This window comes from Phyllobates terribilis, unplaced genomic scaffold, assembly GCF_046119375.1.
Source record: "Phyllobates terribilis strain yellow unplaced genomic scaffold, ASM4611937v1 Scaffold_5599__1_contigs__length_50570, whole genome shotgun sequence".
Classification (NCBI taxonomy): Eukaryota; Metazoa; Chordata; class Amphibia; order Anura; family Dendrobatidae; genus Phyllobates; species Phyllobates terribilis.
In genome coordinates, this window is record NW_027368344.1 from 1 (window position 1) to 20,556 (window position 20,556).

At 41.2% G+C, this 20,556-nt stretch overlaps 1 protein-coding gene across 1 annotated transcript; it reads left to right on the forward strand.

The window, feature by feature from the left end:
- Positions 1 to 17,351: 17,351 nt before the first annotated feature.
- On the forward strand, positions 17,352 to 20,321 carry LOC141250386 (uncharacterized). Its single transcript, XM_073669944.1, has 12 exons — positions 17,352 to 17,453; positions 17,546 to 17,592; positions 17,666 to 17,705; positions 17,782 to 17,844; positions 17,928 to 18,065; positions 18,154 to 18,312; positions 18,394 to 18,447; positions 18,531 to 18,599; positions 18,822 to 18,951; positions 19,636 to 19,877; positions 19,948 to 20,151; positions 20,223 to 20,321. The coding sequence occupies exons 1-12, from the start codon at positions 17,352 to 17,354 to the stop codon at positions 20,319 to 20,321; spliced, it is 1,347 nt and encodes a 448-aa protein (XP_073526045.1).
- Positions 20,322 to 20,556: the final 235 nt, after the last annotated feature.

Consider the following 20,556-nt stretch of genomic DNA (forward strand, 5'->3'; position numbering starts at 1 on the left):
TCAACACATGTTTCAACGTAAGTAATATTAAATAATTATTCATAAGTCATAGTCGCGGTCGCAGGCTCTTAGCGGATGTTGGTCGCAGTACGAGGGCGAGGGACAGGGAGAGACGAAAAAGGGTGAGAGGCGAGACGAGAGGTGAGGTGAGGTGAGAGGCAGCCGGTGGGACGAGAGGTGACGGCTTGACAAGATGGAGATGGGAGGTAGTAGGGATGACAAAGTTATGAGTTAAAAGGGAGAGGGGTGAGAGGTGAGAGGCAAAGGTGTGGGACGAACGAGAGAGTGAGATTGATTTTTAACTATTAACCTAAATAAGAACTCATACTCCTTTAAAAAAAAGAACTCATACCCCCTCCTAGAAAAAAACGTAACGCCTAGGCGGGCGTAGCCTCCTAGGCGGGTGATTTTTTTTCCACCGCCTAGAAAAAAAGGACTAGCTCCAAGTCGGAACGTTAGGGTGCCACCTAGCGCCTAGGCGGGCTTTTCAGAACACTGGATGGTATCCTCTAGCATTGATCTTTTCTTGTCTTTTGTCACCGAAGGAGACACTTTCTCCCTCCTTGGCTTGAAATGAGAGTATCCAATGTGGATCGTCCGTCATGACACAAACAATCGCTTTCAATGTATTCTCTACTCAACATTCCAACCTGCAAATACAAAGATCAAGCTTTGATTTCTGATAGGGCTAAACCTACCCACAAGCGTATGGGATTAATTGTAGATTTTCAAGTGTCGTTCCCACGAGGACAAAGTAGTATCTTTTGCAACCAAACTAGCAAGCTAAGTCGTAATAAGGGAATTTGATAATTATGCTACGAAAACTAGGAAAACACAACTTCAGATAAATATATGGATGGGAAATATCTAGGATCAAGGATCACCACAACAACTCCTTAATAGATTACAAGATGCGTTTATCAAAGATTAGCATGGACTCGTTTGATGGTAAGCAATCTAACGTATCTACCAATTCCTTTCAGACAATAGTAGACATATCTAAACTCCAACCAACAATCACTTTCGTGCAAAGTTAATCAAGCAAAGACTAATAGGCGCTTAGAAACTAGAACTAGACCGGGTTAACATCCACTTTCGTGCTCAATTAAGTCCAACCTAACCTAGGTTTCTATGATTACTTATATCTCCACAAGAACAAACAAGTTTATTCGGGTTCAATTCTAGGAAATCCAACACAAACAATCTCCTTTCAGACTCATGCCGTGTCTAATTGAAATCTATAGGTATCTCCTTTCAAACTCAACCTAATAGAAATTCTAATTGATAATCTCAATCTTAATAAGAACCCTAGAATTAAATCAAACAAGATTCCATGCTTTCAAAGACAAACACAAGAAGATATTCTATCAATTCATTGTTGAGATCACCCCAATCCTAGAACAATGGATCTAGCTATGCATAATGAGATAATCAATCAAAAACTCCATAAGAATAAAGAGATTCATAAATCTAGAAGAGAATAAGAGATTCGATCTAGAACTTAGAACACCAATTCTTGAAAAGCCTTCAACAATCTTCATAAAATAGCAAAAACTAGGTCTTGAAATTGACAATAGAGAGATAGAGAGGGAGGATGGATGGATTGGTTCGATCCCCTAAACAAGCTCTCAAAACCCCCTTTTATTCAAATCTAAAGGTACTCTAAAGGTCCTCCCCAAAAGTACCCCCCTAGAAGTCAAAGAATTCAAGGCAAATTGACCATTTTCGGAAGGGGGACCGGCTACTCGGGCCGATACTCGGCCGTGGCACGGGCCGAGTAGTTCTCTGGTGGCTCTGGTGGGGTTACTCAGCCAGATACTCGGCCGTGGCACAGGCCGAGTATCCCTCTGTTGCTCCCTCCTCATCTTCACTTCGTGATGGCTTGTCTCGTCCTTCCTTCGGCCCCCTTCTTTGCTTGGTTCCTTCCTTGCTAATCTCCTTGTTTGATCACCTTTCCGCGCACGCTCATGATCTCCAATAGAATGACTCCAAATCACCTGTAATCATCAAACAACAGAGTAGATCCCGACTCTACGAAGGAAACTAAGAAGATAAGATAAAACAAGACTAGAAAGACACAAAACGACTCTACTAAGATGAAATAAACATGACCTAAACTAGACTAAAATGCATGCTATCAAATTCCCCCAAGCTTGAACCTTGCTTGTCCCAAGCAAGCACATGTCAATGAATCCAAGTAATATACAAAAGAGGTATCTATCCAAGTGACATATGATTGATAACAACGAAAGATCAAACAGAAAACAAATCCCTTCCTAGCATGCTTCTCAATCAATGACAAGAATATATTAGTTCCTCAACTCTAGATCTCACCGGATTAATAGAACATGTCACTCTCACTCATATATGTAGGTATGTGTTTCACTCAATGTTATAACTCAACTTTGAATATTAACTACCATAAGCTTGCAACCAAATCTAGATCTCCACTGCTAGGTATAATGCAAAACACAATCATGAGACATACAAGGGGTTGTAATGGGGCCAAGGTACTCTATAAGGCATGGATGAAATTTTTGGCCATGTGGTGCAAAATCTAGGAGATATGAACTTCATATGAAAACAACACCAACTCAAGTGATATTACAATAAGCACAAATACACAACCCAATCCAAGATCTATCAAATTGTTTATTTGTTGCTCCTTTTCTTCTCTTTCACTTATTTCCTCTTTTTTTTGTAATTTCTTTTTTTCTTTGTAAAGAAAAAGAAGGGAGCAATTTGGATATAACAACAAGATAACACTCTATAATCAAACATCGTTAACCACCCCATCATCTACCATTCCCCCAAGCTTGTCTCACAACCACACCAAGTAAATAGAAGTTCAATCCCCTAGATAGGTAGGATATAAATATAAGCTCGGATTACTTTTGTGGAGCTAACAAAGAAAGGCTATAAGGCTCAAAAGGGCTACAAGAGAAGGATATCATCAAGGGTAGTCAAGGATAATATGGGCTCATAAAAATATAATGTCTCAATCAAATGTGATGCATTTTTAGTCCTATATGCAGTCTCAAAGAGATTTAGAAGCAAGTTATAGAGATAACAAACAAAAAGAGTTCACTCATGAGAAATAAGAGGACTTTGCAAATATAGTCCAAGAAAGGCAAACAAGCTCACTAGGATAATTATCTAGAGTTTCGGTTCTAATGTATCTTAATCAAAGTCCACATGCTCAGGTCATTGTCAAAAGTGTGATCAATCATATCATCATCATAATGCAATTGTAATATTAACAACTAAAGCATATTAAAAGGATTCACAGTCAATGTACCATTATAAGAACTCACAAAGGAAGATGTAGGGGAAACGTGATAACCGACACAAAAACAAACAAAAAAAATCAAAAAAACAAACGAAAAATGCAATTCTAAACAACCTACATGCAAATACTCCCCTCCCCCAAGCTTAAAACTAACATTGTCCCCAATGTATAACTAAATAGCAAAAGGAAGAGAAGTACTCACAATGAATTACTTTTGTGAAGGTGGTTTAGGAGGAGGTCGACCCTTGAGAGAAAATCTCCCCTCATTAGGTAGACGGAGAAGATGGCCACTATCCCCCGGATCAAGATCCTCCTTCAACCTCAAATTGGATGGAAGAGTCTTGAACTTCACTTTTGGTGCCTCTTGAGTCTCCTCCATGGGGGAGACGTCTTCACTAGATAGGGTCTCAAATACGGTCTCATGCACCTCATTACCAGATTCAAATTCTAAGAGCACATCAGCAAGTAGCTCTAGATTGTCAGCTTCGGTCACACTCTCAGTCAAGCAATACTCTAACGGATCATCAATCAAAATGGCCATCAACGATTCTTGGGTTGCTTTTTCAACCACATCCAATCTATAAACATCATCCTCAAAAGAAGGCTGCTTCACAACCTTAGGAAGGTTGAATTCCATTTTCTCTTCCCCAATATTGAAGGAGAGATCACCCTGCTTCACATCGATAAGAGCACCCGCGGTAGCTAGGAAGGGTCGTCCTACTATTATTGGAATAGGAGAATCAGCGGGAATGTCTAGGACAATGAAATCAATCGGGATGTAGAACTTGCCGATTTGGATAGGAATGTCCTCCAAAATACCAACCGGGCTTGTTGTAGATCTATCGGCCATGAGTAAGGTCATCTTCACCGGTCTAGGCTCTCCTAAATCAAGCTTCTTGCATATGGATAGAGGAATGATGCTCACACTAGCACCGAAATCAGATAAAGCCTGGTAGGTACTCCTCCCTATCACCATAGGAACACTAAAGCTGCCCGGATCTCCAAGCTTAGGGGGCAACTTGTTTTGGATGATAGCGCTACATTCTTGGTTCAAAGCAATGGTGTGGTAGTCATCAAGGTTCCTCTTGTTGGATAAGATCTCCTTCAAAAATTTCACATAGGTTGGCATTTGCTTGAGAGATTCGGTGAAGGGAATGTTGATGCAAAGTTTCTTCAACACCTCCACAAATTTGCCAAATTGGTGTTCTAGCTGATCTTGCTCTCTCCTTTGTGGGAAAGGAAGATGAGACTTGTAAGGTGGTGGTGGCACATACTTAGGCTCTTACTTCTCCTCTTTCTCTTGAACCTTAGCTTCCTTGGGATCATCAATAGCAACACCTTTCTTCTTAAGATCTACCACTTTAGTATCTTCAAGTGGCCTTCCACTTCTCAAGGACACAACATTGATTTGCTCTTGGATTGGCCTCAGTTTGGCCCGGGAGTTGACCATGTGGCCTAGGAGCATTCTTGGCATATTGAGCATGCAAGCTATCATGACTTTCCAGTTTCTTGTTTATATTCTGAAGCTCCTTCATAATCAGCTGAAGCTTAGACTCATCGGATGGTTGAGAACGCTCTTGATGTTGTTGTGGAGGGGGTCTTGGTTGGAAACTAGGGGGGTATCTCTGAGAAGCTTGATTTCCTCCCCAAGGGAGGTTAGAGTTATTCCTCCAATCGGGGTTAGAGGTGTTGGAATATGGATCATTCCTCGGACCCCGATTGAAGTTGTTCATATAGTTGGCCTCCCCTTGTGTTTCACCTTGAACGCTAAACTGTTGGTATGATGAAATGGTATGGTCACCCTCTCCACAAAACTGACAAACCACACTAGACGTATCTCGAGAGGATGACCCGGCCCCATTCGCTTTAGATTTTTGAATCGCCAAAGTCAACCTCTTGATCTCTTGTTGCATAGCATCTATCTGAGCTTGTTGGTGAGTTTCAACATTCACCTCATACATCCCGGCCGCTTTCTTAGGATGTGATCGAGCATCATTATAATAATGAGAATGTTGTGCGGTATCTTCGATCAAATTCCATGCTTCCTCAACATCCATTGACATTATTCTACCTCCAGCTGAAGCATCAATAATGAGTCTGGTAGAACTGTCAACTGCATTGTAGAAGACGTGTAGCAAAGTCCACTTCTCTTGACCGTGATGACCGCACAACATCAACAATTCTTTGAACCTTTCCCATCCGTCATATAGAGATTCAACATCTTTCATCTGGAAGGCTAAAATCTGATTTCTCATCTCAGCTGTCTTCTTAGGAGGGAAATATTTGGTGAGAAAAGCACTGGCTAACTCATCCCAAGTGGTAACGGAGCCAAGAGGTATAGCATTATACCAAGCCTTTGCTCTATCTCGTAGAGAGAACGAGAATGTGCGCAAGAAGAGTGCATCTTGACTCACTTCGTGGATCTTCACAGTATCCATAAGCTCGGTGAAAGTGGCCAAATGTAGGTGCGGATTCTCGGACGGCAAACCCCAAACTGATTTTGTTGTACCATGTTGATCAAGGAAGGTTTGAGCTCAAAGTTACGAGCGGTCACGGGAGGTCGAACCACACCAGAAACTTGCCCTCGGTAATTAGGTGTCACATAGTCACCTAAAGTCATACGTGGTTGAATTAGGGCGTTATCCGACGGATCTCCATTACCTTCTTGAGCCATCTCTGGTTCAATTAGATCACGTTGTTGTCTTCTTCTCAAGTGAAAAGCACGTTCAGGTTCGGGATCAAAGTCGTTGAGATTATTAGTGCTTAAGGCTCTTCACATGAGAGGATAACAAACCTGAGATTATAGACAAGAGAAAAGGATCAAATAACACAAGAGACTTAGTCGAACCAGTTGTAGGATGCAACTAATACTAGCTAATGTCCCCGGCAACGGCGCCAAAAACATGATAGGGCTAAACCTACCCACAAGCGTATGGGATTAATTGTAGCTTTTCAAGTGTCGTTCCCACGAGGACAAAGTAGTATCTTTTGCAACCAAACTAGCAAGCTAAGTCGTAATAAGGGAATTTGGTAATTATGCTACGAAAACTAGGAAAACACAACTTTGGATAAATATATGGATGAGAAATATCTAGGATCAAGGATCACCACAACAACTCCTTAATAGATTACAAGATGCGTTTATCAAAGATTAGCATGGACTCGTTTGATGGTAAGCAATCTAATGTATCTACCAATTCCTTTCAGACAATAGTAGACATATCTAAACTCCAACCAACAATCACTTTCGTGCAAAGTTAATCAAGCAAAGACTAATAGGCGCTTAGAAACTAGAACTAGACCGGGTTAACATCCACTTTCGTGCTCAATTAAGTCCAACCTAACCTAGGTTTCTATGATTACTTATATCTCCACAAGAACAAACAAGTTTATTCGGGTTCAATTCTAGGAAATCCAACACAAACAATCTCCTTTCAGACTCATGCCGTGTCTAATTGAAATCTATAGGTATCTCCTTTCAAACTCAACCTAATAGAAATTCTAATTGATAATCTCAACCTCAATAAGAACCCTAGAATTAAATCAAACAAGATTCCATGCTTTCAAAGACAAACACAAGAAGATAATCTATCAATTCATTGTTGGGATCACCCCAATCCTAGAACAATGGATCTAGCTATGCATAATGAGATAATCAATCAAAAACTCCATAAGAGTAAAGAGATTCATAAATCTAGAAGAGAATAAGAGATATACTTGATTCGATCTAGAACTTAGAACACCAATTCTTGAAAAGCCTTCAACAATCTTCACAAAATAGTAAAAACTAGGTCTTGAAATTAGCAATAGAGAGATAGAGAGGGAGGATGGATGGATTGGTTCGATCCCCTAAACAAGCTCTCAAAACCCCCTTTTATTCAACTCTAAAGGTACTCTAAAGGTCCTCCCCAAAAGTACCCCCTAGAAGTCAAAGAGTTCAAGGCAAATTGACCATTTTCGGAAGGGGGACCGGCTACTCGGGCCGATACTCGGCCGTGGCACGGGCCGAGTAGTTCTCTGGTGGCTCTGGTGGGGTTACTCGGCCTGATACTCGGCCGTGGCACAGGCCGAGTATCCCTCTGATGCTCCCTCCTCATCTTCACTTCGTGATGGCTTGTCTCGTCCTTCCTTCGGCCCCCTTCTTTGCTTGGTTCCTTCCTTGCTAATCTCCTTGTTTGATCACCTTTCCGCGCACGCTCATGATCTCCAATAGAATGCCTCCAAATCACCTGTAATCATCAAACAAAAGAGTAGATCCCGACTCTACGAAGGAAACTAAGAAGATAAGATAAAACAAGACTAGAAAGACACAAAACGACTCTACTAAGACGAAATAAACATGACCTAAACTAGACTAAAATGCATGCTATCAATTTCCCACCGAAGCTTGCGCTTTGTGGGAACGTTACACATATCTATTACTGCGCTAGTCTTTTGGACTGGCTCGTAATAACTTGGATCATTCAGATCAAGCACCATATGAGGTCGCGCTTTATGAAGCGCACCTCCTTGTGCTGAAGCGCAATCATTCTCAACATGTGAATGTCGACGACGTGTACGCTTGCCCTTAGATTTATCCATTGGCTTATAGGGCTTGTTTTTGAGGCCTTTTAGTTCCTCACACTCATGCCTATCGTGTCCATTTTTATCACAAAAAGTGCAGTAATGGTTACCTCTCACGTAACCATACTTCCCTTTTCCTGGTCTAAATGGTGCTTTCTTCTCGAGTTTCATAGGCTGAGCTGGGGTGCGCGCTTGTTTTTTATACAAGTGATGCACTTTTTCCCCATGAAACCACTCTTTGGTTTCGGGTGGTTGTTCCTCAAGGACACTGATTCTGCTTTTCAAATGAGAGTTTTCACTCTTGTAGGCAGTCAAGTCTTGTTCAAGTGACTTAAGCTTTTCAGAGTAGTCACTTGTTTGAGAAAAGCTGGTAGAAGAAGAAGACTCCTGGGGGTTATATCCCAGTCCAGGTCTAGCTTTGACAAAAACTGTTTGAGAAATAGTCCTTGCCTCTACTAGTTTAGTCAGGTCGTCTAGCTTGGAGATGATTTGATCAAGCTTTACGTCCTTAGTTGAGTCAGAGTTTCTTTCCAACCCATTTCCATGACAACGCTTACAAGATTTAGAGAGAAGTTTGGGCCTGTCATGCAAACATTTGGAAAGCTCAACTATTACTTCTTTTTTAGAATTTAGTTCAACCAACTGTTCTCTAGCTTCAGTAGCTAGAGACTTATGTTCAACCATTAATTATCTTAAGAGGCAAACGAGGTTGCGCTTAGGTAAAATGTCAAGATTTAGATTCGCTACCTCAATTTCAGAACCAGAGTCTGAATCGGATCCTTCACCAGCCATTAAGCAAACATCTGTTTGCGCTCCATCTTCAAAATCTTCGTCTAATTCTCCCCAAAGTGTAACAAAGGCTTGTTTAGGGGGCTGCTTGGAGCTGGAACTTGCGCTTGGATTTACCTTGGCATGAGGACACGCCTTGGCTAAATGTCATTTCTCGTTGCACTTAAAGCATGTAAAGTATCGGACATCGCGTTGCTTGGTTGTAGCATCGCGCTTGAATCCTCCTTGTCTCTTAAAGAATTTCTTCACTACCTTGGTCATCATGGCGACATCTCTATCATCATCATCGTCTCCTTCGTCATCATTCTCTAGTTTCTGGAGGACGCGTGAGAGCTTGAGCGCCATGCCCTTGGTTTCTCGTTCTGAGATTTTCTCTTCATTGTTCTTGATTTCTTGTACCTTGAACTTTCCTGCAAGCACAGAAATAGGCAATTCTTGAGTCGCTTTTGATTGGAGAAGAATCTGCTTGAGAGTCGCGTACTTGGAATTCACCCCATGGATGAATGCCATAGAGTACTCCCAAGCCTTCTTTTCCATTCCAGCGGATAGCATTTTGTCATAAAGAATTTGACATCGAGAATGATAGTCAGATACAAGCTCATTTTCTCCCATTTTAATGGAGCAAAATTCACGGTTCAGCTCAAATTACCTGTTGTCCATCATATCTTCACTACCTGAGTGCATGTTGATGATGGTTGTCCACATCTCTTTAGCAGTAGGAAGGGACATTACCTTATCAATGTCTTTACGGGAAAGTGCATTAAGGATGAGCTGACGTGCTTTGGCGTTCTTCTCCATTAGTTGATACTCCTTGGCTTCCCATTTGGAGTCATCTTTCTCAGAAATTATCTCATCTCCCTTGTCGATGATTTTCCAGCATTGATAATCTGTTTGCTGTATATAATTCCTTGTCATCGTTAGCCACCACTCCAATTCACCTTCAATGAGTACATGGGGCTTTGCGAGAGAGATTCCGAGGTTGAAGTTCGACATGTTCTTACTCTTCAAAATCCTTATGATCTGCAAAAAGGATTAGTGTAAAAAAAGGCAAACCTGGCTCTGATACCAATTGTAGGTTCGTGTTTATTAAGCCACTATTGTTCAACGTCTTCTAAGGTTCATTAAGTCTTAGATGCGCTTCTCAAGTATCGAATTGCGCTTTAATACTTGGAGATGTCATTGACCAGTGTAAGACACTTAGTAATTGATTTACTAAGTGCTTGAACGCGGAAAAGGTCAGACAACAATAAGAGCGCGCTTTAAGTGTTTAAAGCGCACTAAGATTTGCACACAAAGAGTTTTCCAAACGGTGAGAACCCTAAGTCACTAATTGACTCGGGATAAAACTCACCACTACAATGTATTGATTAGAAGAAGGTTACAATCTCTCGCTTCAACTCTTTGAAGCTCACTCGTAAACTCTCTCTTTACAATACTTGAGTTCAGCTCTCTAGAACAATGGCACTTTACCTCTCTTGATTACAACTGAGTAAACACTTAAGCTCTCCTAGCTTCTCTCTGAATTCCTCACTTTGTAATGCCTAGAGTGAATGCAACAGTCCACTATTTATACACAAACCTTAAGCTACAACTCTAACTTAATTTCGTGTAACAAACATAGACTAAGCATATTGCCACCTCATCAATCCGTGCGCCTTGATCAGATTGTAAGAAATAATCAGCCGCTCAGATTAACTTGGTTTTGTTCTTCCACTTGTTGATGCACGCCACCTCAGCAGTCCGTGTCCACTCTGCTAACTAACTATCCTCCACGCTGGCGATCCCTGGTTATGCGTCTCAAAGTCTTCAAGTTCTTCTCACACCTCTTGTTTACTCAACTTGAATTCTCTTGCTCACCAGCCTTCCCTTGTATTTTGGTAGTTCTCTTCTGCGACAGCGTACACCTTGTGCTATGGTGGAACCTCGTGATCAACACTTCTTCCACTTCATTCAAGCGCATCTTCTATTTCTTAAAAGCTCGCCTATACTCACTTCTGGACTTGAATGAGATTATTAAGCACCGCTTGCAAAACTTGCTTTCTCCGCTTGGTGTTAAGCGCGACTGAGACCAGTCGAAGCGCATCTCTAAGTGACTTAAGTGCATGCCAGAAGATATTACAATAACCTGGAAAGCTTAAAAACACTAAGAGATTAAACATATTAGTTTGTTATCATCAAAACAAAGAGAAATAGATTAAGCTTTAATAAGACTATTAGAGATCAACTAACACCAAGTATTCTTGATGAGGTCATGGAAGCCTGAGTGGTTCATACACATTGCCTCGAAACGAAACGGGCGACGAGAGAGGTCATGAGTAGGGTGAGGCCGTAGATTAAAGAGGGCGTGATCCGAGCAAAGAAATGGGAGGTGCCTCACACTAGAAAAAGGCCAATGAAGGATAGCATCAACGGAAGCAAGAACACAGTCGAGTCGTTTAGCGACAAAGCTACCATTAATGCCTTCTTTCTTCCAAGTAAGATGTGGACCGAAATAACCAAGATCAACAAGGCCATTATCGTTAATGAGATTTTGGAAGGTACGCTTGTCCGTATGTAGATACTCGGACCACCATCATCTCATAATAGGATAGAATGCAATTAAAGTCGCCACCGATAAAAATAGACCTTGATGTGTTGCCAAGAGTCTCCAATAAGATCTCCCAAAAAGCAACTCTCTAGTGAGCCGAGGGTGGGGATAAGTGAAAATATATTCAAGGGAGTCATCATCTTTTTTAACCTCAACATGTATAAACCACGCGTTTTGCAAAATGAGGGTGATGGAAACTAAAAGAGGATTCCACAAGAGAAATTAGCCCCCGACACGACCCGTTGAGGCTTGAGTTCACAATAATACGATTACCCCACCCCACTTTTATGCATGCATTCTCAACCCGCCTATCCGAATGTTGAGTCTCGAAGAAGGCAAAAAGATCAACATTATGTCTTCTAATGAGGTACTTTGTTGACCGAGCAAAACTAGCATTGCCCACGCCTCTACAATTCCATAGGATACGCTTTATCATTTGGATATTCGGGGGGTGCGATGAACCCTTGTCATTGGTTTCCAACGGACCCAAAAATAACTGGGTTGTTGGACAAATTTTGTTTGCATTCATAGTCTCATTCGAAGACCCCATTATCATAGAAGGGGCAAGGGCCGGATGGGCCTCCTTAGTAGATGGGGCTTTTCCTGGGCCCTGGTAACAGGCCCAACGTTAACTCCAGAGTTAGCTTTTCCTCTTTTTCTGGCGCTTCTATTCTTTTTCTTGCTTTTGTGTCCAGCCGCAGGATCAGAACCAATTTTCTCTTTTAAAACCCTATTAAGGGCCGAAAACAGAAGATGAATTAGGCTCATCCTCAAGGATAGACCCACTAGAAGACCCGCACTACAGATTAGGGTCCATACAAGCAACCAAGCCCGCCTCAATAACCTGCTCCACAACACGACACCTTTCACCCTCAATCTCCATCCCAGAACCTTCCTCTTGACAAGTATGCAGTTGTTCTTTGTCTTCATCCTACTCAACCCTACTCGTGTCAGAATTTTCCGGCTCATCCAATGAAACATCCTCTAAGGAGCCTAGGACTTCAAATATTCCACCCGTCACATCAACAGTGGTTGCCTCAGAACTTGCAACAACCGACAAAGGTATGAACTCCAGCAAGATATACGAAGCGGGGATTGATTTGGGAGGACGAGTCGACTTAGGAGCGGGAACCATACAAACCCAGATTTTTCCTTTCTTTTCATGCCAGACTCCCGATCCCTTTGAGCCCAAGGCTTCCTTCATAACAACCTGTGAGAGTCACCCACCTTTGGATTGGCAGCATTACTAGCCTTAACGGCAAAAGAGCATTGCGAAACAGAGTGCCCATATAACCCACAGTTCAAACAGTAAGCATCAAGGTTTTCATACTCCAGCCCATAACTCTTAGCATCAATAATGAAAAAATCCTGAAGCTTGGAGGCCAAGTCCACATGAACGCTAACATGGGAAAATATACTCCTCTAAGCAAAACTCGTCCTACTATCGACGTTTATGGGCTCTCCCACCGTGATAGCAATCCATTTTAGAGCGGTCTCATCATAACATAGAATAGGAGGTTCGAGAATCCTTACCCCAATAGGCGTGGTGGAAATCTGGTTAGAGCAAGGGTCAAAATCTATTGACCATTCCCTCGTGGCCAGATAATGACCATAGACAATCCACATACCTTCCTTCAAAATGAACTCTACATCTTCTTTCTTCTCAAAAACAACAATGAAGAAGCCCCTAGGAATATCAGTAAGCTGGAAAAATCCCATGTTCTTCCAAAGCTCTTTTAGCCTTGCTTCCAAAAATTCGAATCTGATCTTAACACCCACTGGCTTAATAATGATGGAATTGATCCACATACCCTCTAGGGCATTCATGGCAACGTTAGTGAAAGAAACGGATGAAATACCACTATTAGATTTTTTGATAGAGACCTTATCGGAGAGGAAGTCGGACGGGAGAGCACGCTTTGACCTCAGATTGCATCCCGTCACCGCTTTCTTCCAAGACATCCCCGCAACTGGACGGACGGGCTTAACCACATCAAGCACCGTAGAGGTGGAGACACGGGAGACACCCATAGAAGGGAGTGTCGATGAAGGAGCGATGGGAAGAGGGCCAGAGGAGGAGAAGAGGGTCGGGTCTAGGAAGATGCAATCTGGGAGGGTGGGAGTGGTACAGAGGTTACATGAACCTCCAGGGAGGGAAGAAGTGGTAGAGCGGAAGCAGGGGAAGAAGTGTGGGGGATGGAGAGACGTCAAGGATGGTATTTCTAAAAGAGGGAAAAGAGGCATCCAAAGACGAGACGGGAGGGGGAGGGGGAGGGGTAGAGATGGGAGGGGGCGGGGGGAGGCATGACGCCGCCACCGCCCACCGGGGAGGTCAGGGAAGGGGAAAGTAAGGAAGTTCAAAAAGAGGTTACAGGAGCACGCGTGGAGGGCACGTACTCATTGTACTAATCTTCTATAAAATAGACTGATATAGAAGCTGGAAAGCCCTAAGGGAACATCTAGTGGGCATGATGGTTTTTGGGATCAGCACCTTATTGGTGCACTAAAGCCGCATTTGCAGTTACCAATGATTTATCCACTTCTATCACCACTGTGATTAACCTCTTACTTGTTGGTAAGTGTCCTCCCACCTTGGATGAGTTTATTGCTCGTGCTCTACTCACACCTTTGCTCAAACCCAGGGAGGTATTCAACCCATTGTTCTTGGTACATTATGGCGGAGACTTGTCTCTAAGGTTGCTGCAATCATGGTTGAGAAGGAGGTCAGTAACTATCTTGAAGATTTTCAGTTTGGGGTAGGAGTGCCTAATGGAAGTGAAGCTATCCTCCATGCGATCAATAGGATGATGAGGCTAAAAGGGATGCACACAACATATCTATGCTCCTGGTGGATTTTAGAAATGCTTTCAACATGATAGACTAGTGTACTATGCTTACCAAGGTCTGACTTCGGTCCCCTTCACTCTCTCCTTGGATTGAATTCTATTATGCGCGTCCTATGAAGTTATACTATGATAAGGCTAGTATGTTATATTGCCAAGGCGTTCAATAGGGTGATCCTTAGGACCTTTAATGTTTGCGCTTACCTTGCATCCTCTTGTTCATTTGATCAATAAAAATGGCAAGCTAGATTTCATGGTATGGTATATAGATGATGACACCATTATTGGAGACACTGTGCAGGTTTCAGATTCGTTACATTTGATTATTAAGGAAGGACCACCGATAGGGTTGGATCTTAATGTTAAGAAAATAGAAATCTTTTGGCCATACCTAGATCTGAGGAGCAATGATCCCATGCTTTTTCCTGCAAGTTGGGCTCGTCCCCTGGATAGAGTCAAGTTACTTGGTGGTCCGGTTAGTTTGGATGTCAAATTCTATAGCCGGTTAACTGAAGACATGGTTTTGAAAACAGTGAGTTTGATGCACACTGTTGTAGGGCTTAATGACCCCCAATCGGGACTTCTTCTTTCGTAGTTGTGCGGGTGTAAGCCGATTTTACTTCTCTCTTTAGACTTTGTTGCCTTGTGTTTGTAGCCTCTTGGTTTTCAGAACAGATTGATTTGTCATTGTGGTGCCATTGACCTAGGTTCTGGTTGTGAATTAGCTTTGAACAACTTTCAGGATTTTTGCAAATTTGATGCTCTTGATCTCTTCCGTGACGTACCAGCCCCCGTTTCTATAAAATTTGGCTATATTGTACTTTGATATGGTAGAAAAGTTGTTGATGAGTTGTTACAACCCTAGTGATCGAGAAAAGGCTATCCTCATTAGCAATCAATCATCCTACTCCTTGGATTTATTGAGGACCATCCCTATATAAGGTTTAGGACAGACCTTGCATCCTAAGCAATTCAGGTGTGTTCTCTGTTATCACCTTGTGATTCCTATGTATCCTTTTGACTTCACCTGTCCTTATTACTCTTTCAAAATCATACATAGTTTTGGAGATCATGTTGTGTATTGTGGCAATGATATTGGCCTTAAGTTTCTCCATAACTTGGATCGAGATGTGTTGAGTGATATCTACACTCAAGCCGGTGTTATCTGCAAAAGGAGGTGCATCTTGGATTTTTTGTCTGAGAAAGGGGGAGATCTCCGACCTGAGGATCTCCATGTCCACTTTTGGTACAAAGGTAAAGACGTTTGTTTGGATGTCACAAGCATTTCTCCTTTCATGGGGATGGGGTTAGAAGTTTTGTTTCACGTGTTGTTGTCTCTAATGTTGTTGCTAGGAAGAAGAAAAAGTTTGAGTCCAAATGCACAGATAACGGGTACAGTTTTATCACTTTTGCTTTCTCTATATTTGGAGAATTGGGGAGCGATGCCCTCGAGTTCTTTCTAGGGTTACACGGATCAATGCTAATATATGTTCTTTTGTTTTTCTACAGTTGTGCTTTGCTATGAACAAAGGTGTTGTGACATAATCAGTTACTAGGCTCACATCCAACTTTATATATTAGACTAATAATAAAAAAAAGATAAAAAAGGGGGTGGGAGCTCAACTGCACGCGTGCTGCTAAGAGTATCACAATCAATGCTAATTTACGTTCAATTAGTAATTCTAATATTTGAAGTCAAGTGCATATATTTTTCGTAGGTTAAGTTTTGCATTCAAAAGGGTTGAGAGCTCAACTCGTTTCTCAACTCTCATCCAACTTTATGTAAATGAATTTCAAGTACTAATATTAATTTTAGTGCGCGTTTGGACAACTAACATGTAAATCAAAATTGTTCTATAGGTAAAAAGGTGTTATCGAAAATAAATGAAACTAATTGTTTATATGTTGTAGAAAAATGAGGTGTGTCCCATTTTACATCTCTTCGTCCAGTTTGTTCTGCAACTCAAGCTTGACTACCGCCGTCGTCCATCAACTACCATATGAGCACAATAATCATCCATAAAAACTTTACCCTCCCTCCTTCAAAACCTTCAACGTCGTCCGTGAACAATTAAACAATTGTGCTCTAACTCCCACTTCCCCAAACTAGCCTTGAGCATCTTAAGATTCACCTTATCAAAGACCATCTAAACTATTCAATTTTTAATTATATGTCTCGTAAAAGTCTCAACTATTCAAAATCATACTTTCGGGTTTGTCACTCATGTCGTATAAATTGTATCTCAATCTCAATGTTTTTGAACCAATCATTGTATCAAAGACAATCAACCCATTTACTCATTTTGAATCCGCTAAGACAAGGTGTTATGGGTAGCAAATGACAATGATAGTAGGCGAAGTGAAAAAGAGATGCATAGCTTAATTGTATAGGTCTGGACTATTTTTGAGCGGTGAGGTTTGGACAATAAAAATATATAATTTTTTTGTTTTTGTACGGCTAAATAGAACTTATAAAAAATGTGTTTATAAATAACAAAAGAGAGGAAGACATTTCGGGTGCGGACTGATTTTCGGTGCGGACTGTGCACTTTTCAGCATATTATTGGTGCACTTCAAGTACATTATCAAGTGTACTACTGGTGCACTCTTTCAGTGTACTACTGGTGCACTCCCCAGTAGTGCACTGGTGCACTACTGGATGTACTGAGGTGCACTCCTCAGTGTACTAAGGTACACCCCCAATTGTGCTCTGGTGCACTCCTCGATAGTGCACTACCAGGTACACTCTACGGTAATACACTGATGCACTTTGTAATAGTGCACTGGTACACTATCCAGTAATATACTGTACACTATAACAATCCGCACACTCCATACCAAAATAAGTCCGCACCCAACCAGTCCTCCAAAAACAGTTATAAGTTAACTTTTGCATCGTCCAAAATGACTCTAAATCTAATTAATATAAAAATAAAAAATAGATAAATATTATCCTATCTCCCGCGCATTCATTTGCACTCATCAGCGGCCGCAACCCTCTCCTCTGCGGCCCATTGTTTTCTAATTTCCTGCTTTTGCTTTTTTATTTTTAAACACCCTGTTTTTATTCTCTCTGTGACATGCTTCATGTATATCGAAGAACCTTCTATTCTACGTATAAATGATGACCCTTTCCTTCTGCAAAATTCCTCAATCGCAAGCAAGCAAGCAAAACTTGGGAAATCTTGATTGTTGTTGGATTAAGTCTGGAATAGCACTTACTCTTTCTTCTTCAATTTTTGTTTAAAGCTTCTGTCTGTCAGAATTCAAAGGTGTGAAAATGGGATCTGTAAGTGATTCACAGATAAAACTTGTTGATGGAAGTTGTGGCTATGTACTCCACGATGTTCCTCACTTGTCTGATTTCCTCACCAACCTCCCGGTAATCTCTCTTTCTAATTTCTCCTCAAGTTAATTTACCGGACGAATGTTGTTACGGCGGAATGATTCTTGTTTGCTGTGATATTTTGGCAGACCTATTCAAACCCTTTGCAAAAGAATCCCGCTTATGCTGGTGTAAAGTAAGTTGTTTATTATTTTCATGTTTCGCACTCTCTATTTCTATCACTGAAATTGATCTTCTGGGCTAATCAGGCAGTACTTTGTGGATGATGAAGATACAGTCGCATTACGAGTAAGTTTTCCCTTGTGCAATTGGAATTCATTTCATACTTCTATGCTGAAATTAGCTGTTCTTGAATCTTGCGTAGGCTGTTCAGCATAAAGATGGTGAAAGAGGGATACATTTTCGAAGAGCTGGACCTCGGCAGAAGGTAAACAATGATCATTTCACTGGAATTTCCAGTTCAAGAACTTCTATTCATCAAAATCTGAAGCAAATCTTTACAATTTTCAGGTCTATTTTGCTCCAGATGATGTTAAAGCCTGTATTGTAACATGTGGAGGTCTCTGTCCTGGGTTGAATACTGTAATAAGGGAAATCGTTTGTGGCTTGGATTACATGTATGGTGTAACAAAGATCATGGGTATATCGGTGAGCCCAATACTTGATGATCAATCTCTCACAGTTATGTTACATAATCACATGCTTAATGATGTTTAGCTGATTTGGAATTGTATAGGGAGGATATAAAGGTTTCTACTCTAAAAACACAATCCCTTTGACACCAAAGTTTGTCAACAACATCCATAAGAGGGGAGGAAGTATTATTGGGGCTTCTAGAGGTGGTTATGTCACTTCTAAAATTGTTGACAGCATCCAAGATAGAGGGATCAATCAGGTACATATGAATACATTTTTAGCTCTGATATTGAGATTAGTGTGATGCTTCAGTCAGTTTATTATAAGATTGAAAAAATAGGTCTACATTATTGGAGGAGATGGTACACAGAGGGGTGCTGCTGTCATCTTTGAGGTGAAATTTTCATTTCCTAATTCATTCTTCTGAGCTGTTTTGTATGTCCTGGTTCTTCCATTACAGTGTTTTCCAACTTTTAGGAGATAAAAAAGCGCGGCCTGCAAGTAGCAGTGGCGGCCATTCCGAAAACCATTGACAATGATATTCCGGTACTTTGGCAACACCCTAACCAAGCTTTTCAGATGAAATTTCAAAGTTCCCATCTTTTTTCTTCCTGAACATCATCTATTTTTCATCTAATTTTATTTCATCTAGATGAAATTTTAATTAATCTAAAAGTTGCTGAACTGACCCTAGTTTGTAAAATTTGCTTCTCCTCTCACAGCACTTAAACTGGGGGTTAAGGTTTAATGTCTGATTATTATTTGTAGGTTATTGACAGGTCATTTGGGTTCGACACAGCTGTAGAGGAAGCCCAGCGCGCCATCAATGCAGCTCATGTTGAGGCTGAGAGTGCTGAGAATGGAATCGGTCTGGTCAAGCTAATGGGTCGTGATTCTGGTATCTCTCTCTATCCACTACTCATATGGTTCTGGAATTTCTACTCTTCAGCAGCTTAGATTTAATTAATTAGTTTAGTTATTTATATATGATTTTCAGATTGCAGTTTTTGTATTTATTATATTTAGTTTAGACCTGGTAAAAATCAACCCGACCCGTTTCTGGGTCATGCAAACCCGACCTGTTTTTACACGAAACCTGCTTTGACCTGACCTGATGGGTCAAAGTATGACCTGAGTTGGGTCAAGATATGAATAGAAAATGTGAAATTTAGTATTTTTTTAATTAAATAAATATTTTTATTTATTGTAAAAAAGATTATTGTTATTGTTTTAAAGAAAAAATTTCAAAAAAGTAAAAAAGTTCTACATCAACCTACCTGTTGACCCGACCTCACCCGACATTAAACCCGTCATAACTTGACCCGTTGTGACCCGGTAAAATTTCAACTTGAAATGACCGACCTGACCCGAAATGACTCGAACCCAAAAACTTTCTAACACGAAGCAGACCTACCTGATTGCCAGGTCTATCTCAGTTAGTGGGTCAATTAGTGGATTATTGGGCAGTTATTAGGCAGTTAGTTGCTTCCCACTTTCCCCTATATATGCGCAGTCTTTTCTACTGTCTAAGCAATACAAAATAGTGATATCTGATAGAACATAAAATTTATTGCGGGTGCAGGATTCATTGCTATGTATGCAACCCTAGCGAGCCGCGACGTAGACTGTTGCTTGATCCCTGAGTCGCCGTTCTATTTAGAGGGTAGCGGTGGGCTATTTGAGTTCATAGAGAAAACCCTAAAGGAGAATGGTCATATGGTCATTGTGGTGGCTGAAGGTGCCGGCGAGAAATCGGGTTGTGTTGATCCTTCAGGAAATAATCTCCATAAGGATGTGGGCCTTCTGCTATCCCAAACAATCAAGGTTGGTATTACTAATCTATAGTTCGAGTTTCGGCATGTATTGACCTGATTGAGTTTCGGCTATCTTGTAGGCTTACTTTGACCAGCCAAAGAAGATTAACATAACACTCAAGTATATAGATCCGACTTATATGATCCGTGCGGTTCCAAGCAACGCAGCTGATAATGTGTACTGTACCCTTCTTGCTCAGAGCGCTGTTCATGGCGCCATGGCTGGGTTCACAGGGTTCACTGTTGGTCAAGTAAATGGGAGACAGTGCTATATACCCTTCAAGGTTTGTGATTTGTTGTCGTTGTATCTCAACATGGAAATGGTAGTGTAATGTATGTATGTATTGGTGTGCAGCACATCATAGAGAAGACGAATCAGGTGGTGATAACGGACCGAATGTGGGCCAGGCTTCTGTCTTCCACCAATCAGCCCAGCTTCATGTCCAAGCCATGAGAATCGGTAGTTGCAGAGTTTCTAGTGTATGTCCGTCATGTGATGAGAGAGACGGGGTTTTAGTAGATTTGATTCATACCATACTACTGCATAGGCACTTGTTAAAATTGTATCCCATCTCTTAGTTACTGCTGTTTCCATTCTATTATATACCCATAATGTTCTTTCCATTTCTTTTTCGGCTCATTTATCGAGGCACGTTTTGTGTCTTAAATGTTTCTAAATATATATTAAT

Coding starts and splice junctions, on each gene's coding strand:
- LOC141250386 (XM_073669944.1), top strand. CDS start 17,352: ATGGGATCTGTAAGTGATTCACAGATAAAACTTGTTGATGGAAGTTGT. Junction 17,454..17,545: donor ATTTCCTCACCAACCTCCCG/GTAATCTCTCTT, acceptor ATATTTTGGCAG/ACCTATTCAAACCCTTTGCA. Junction 18,448..18,530: donor GTGCTGCTGTCATCTTTGAG/GTGAAATTTTCA, acceptor TCCAACTTTTAG/GAGATAAAAAAGCGCGGCCT.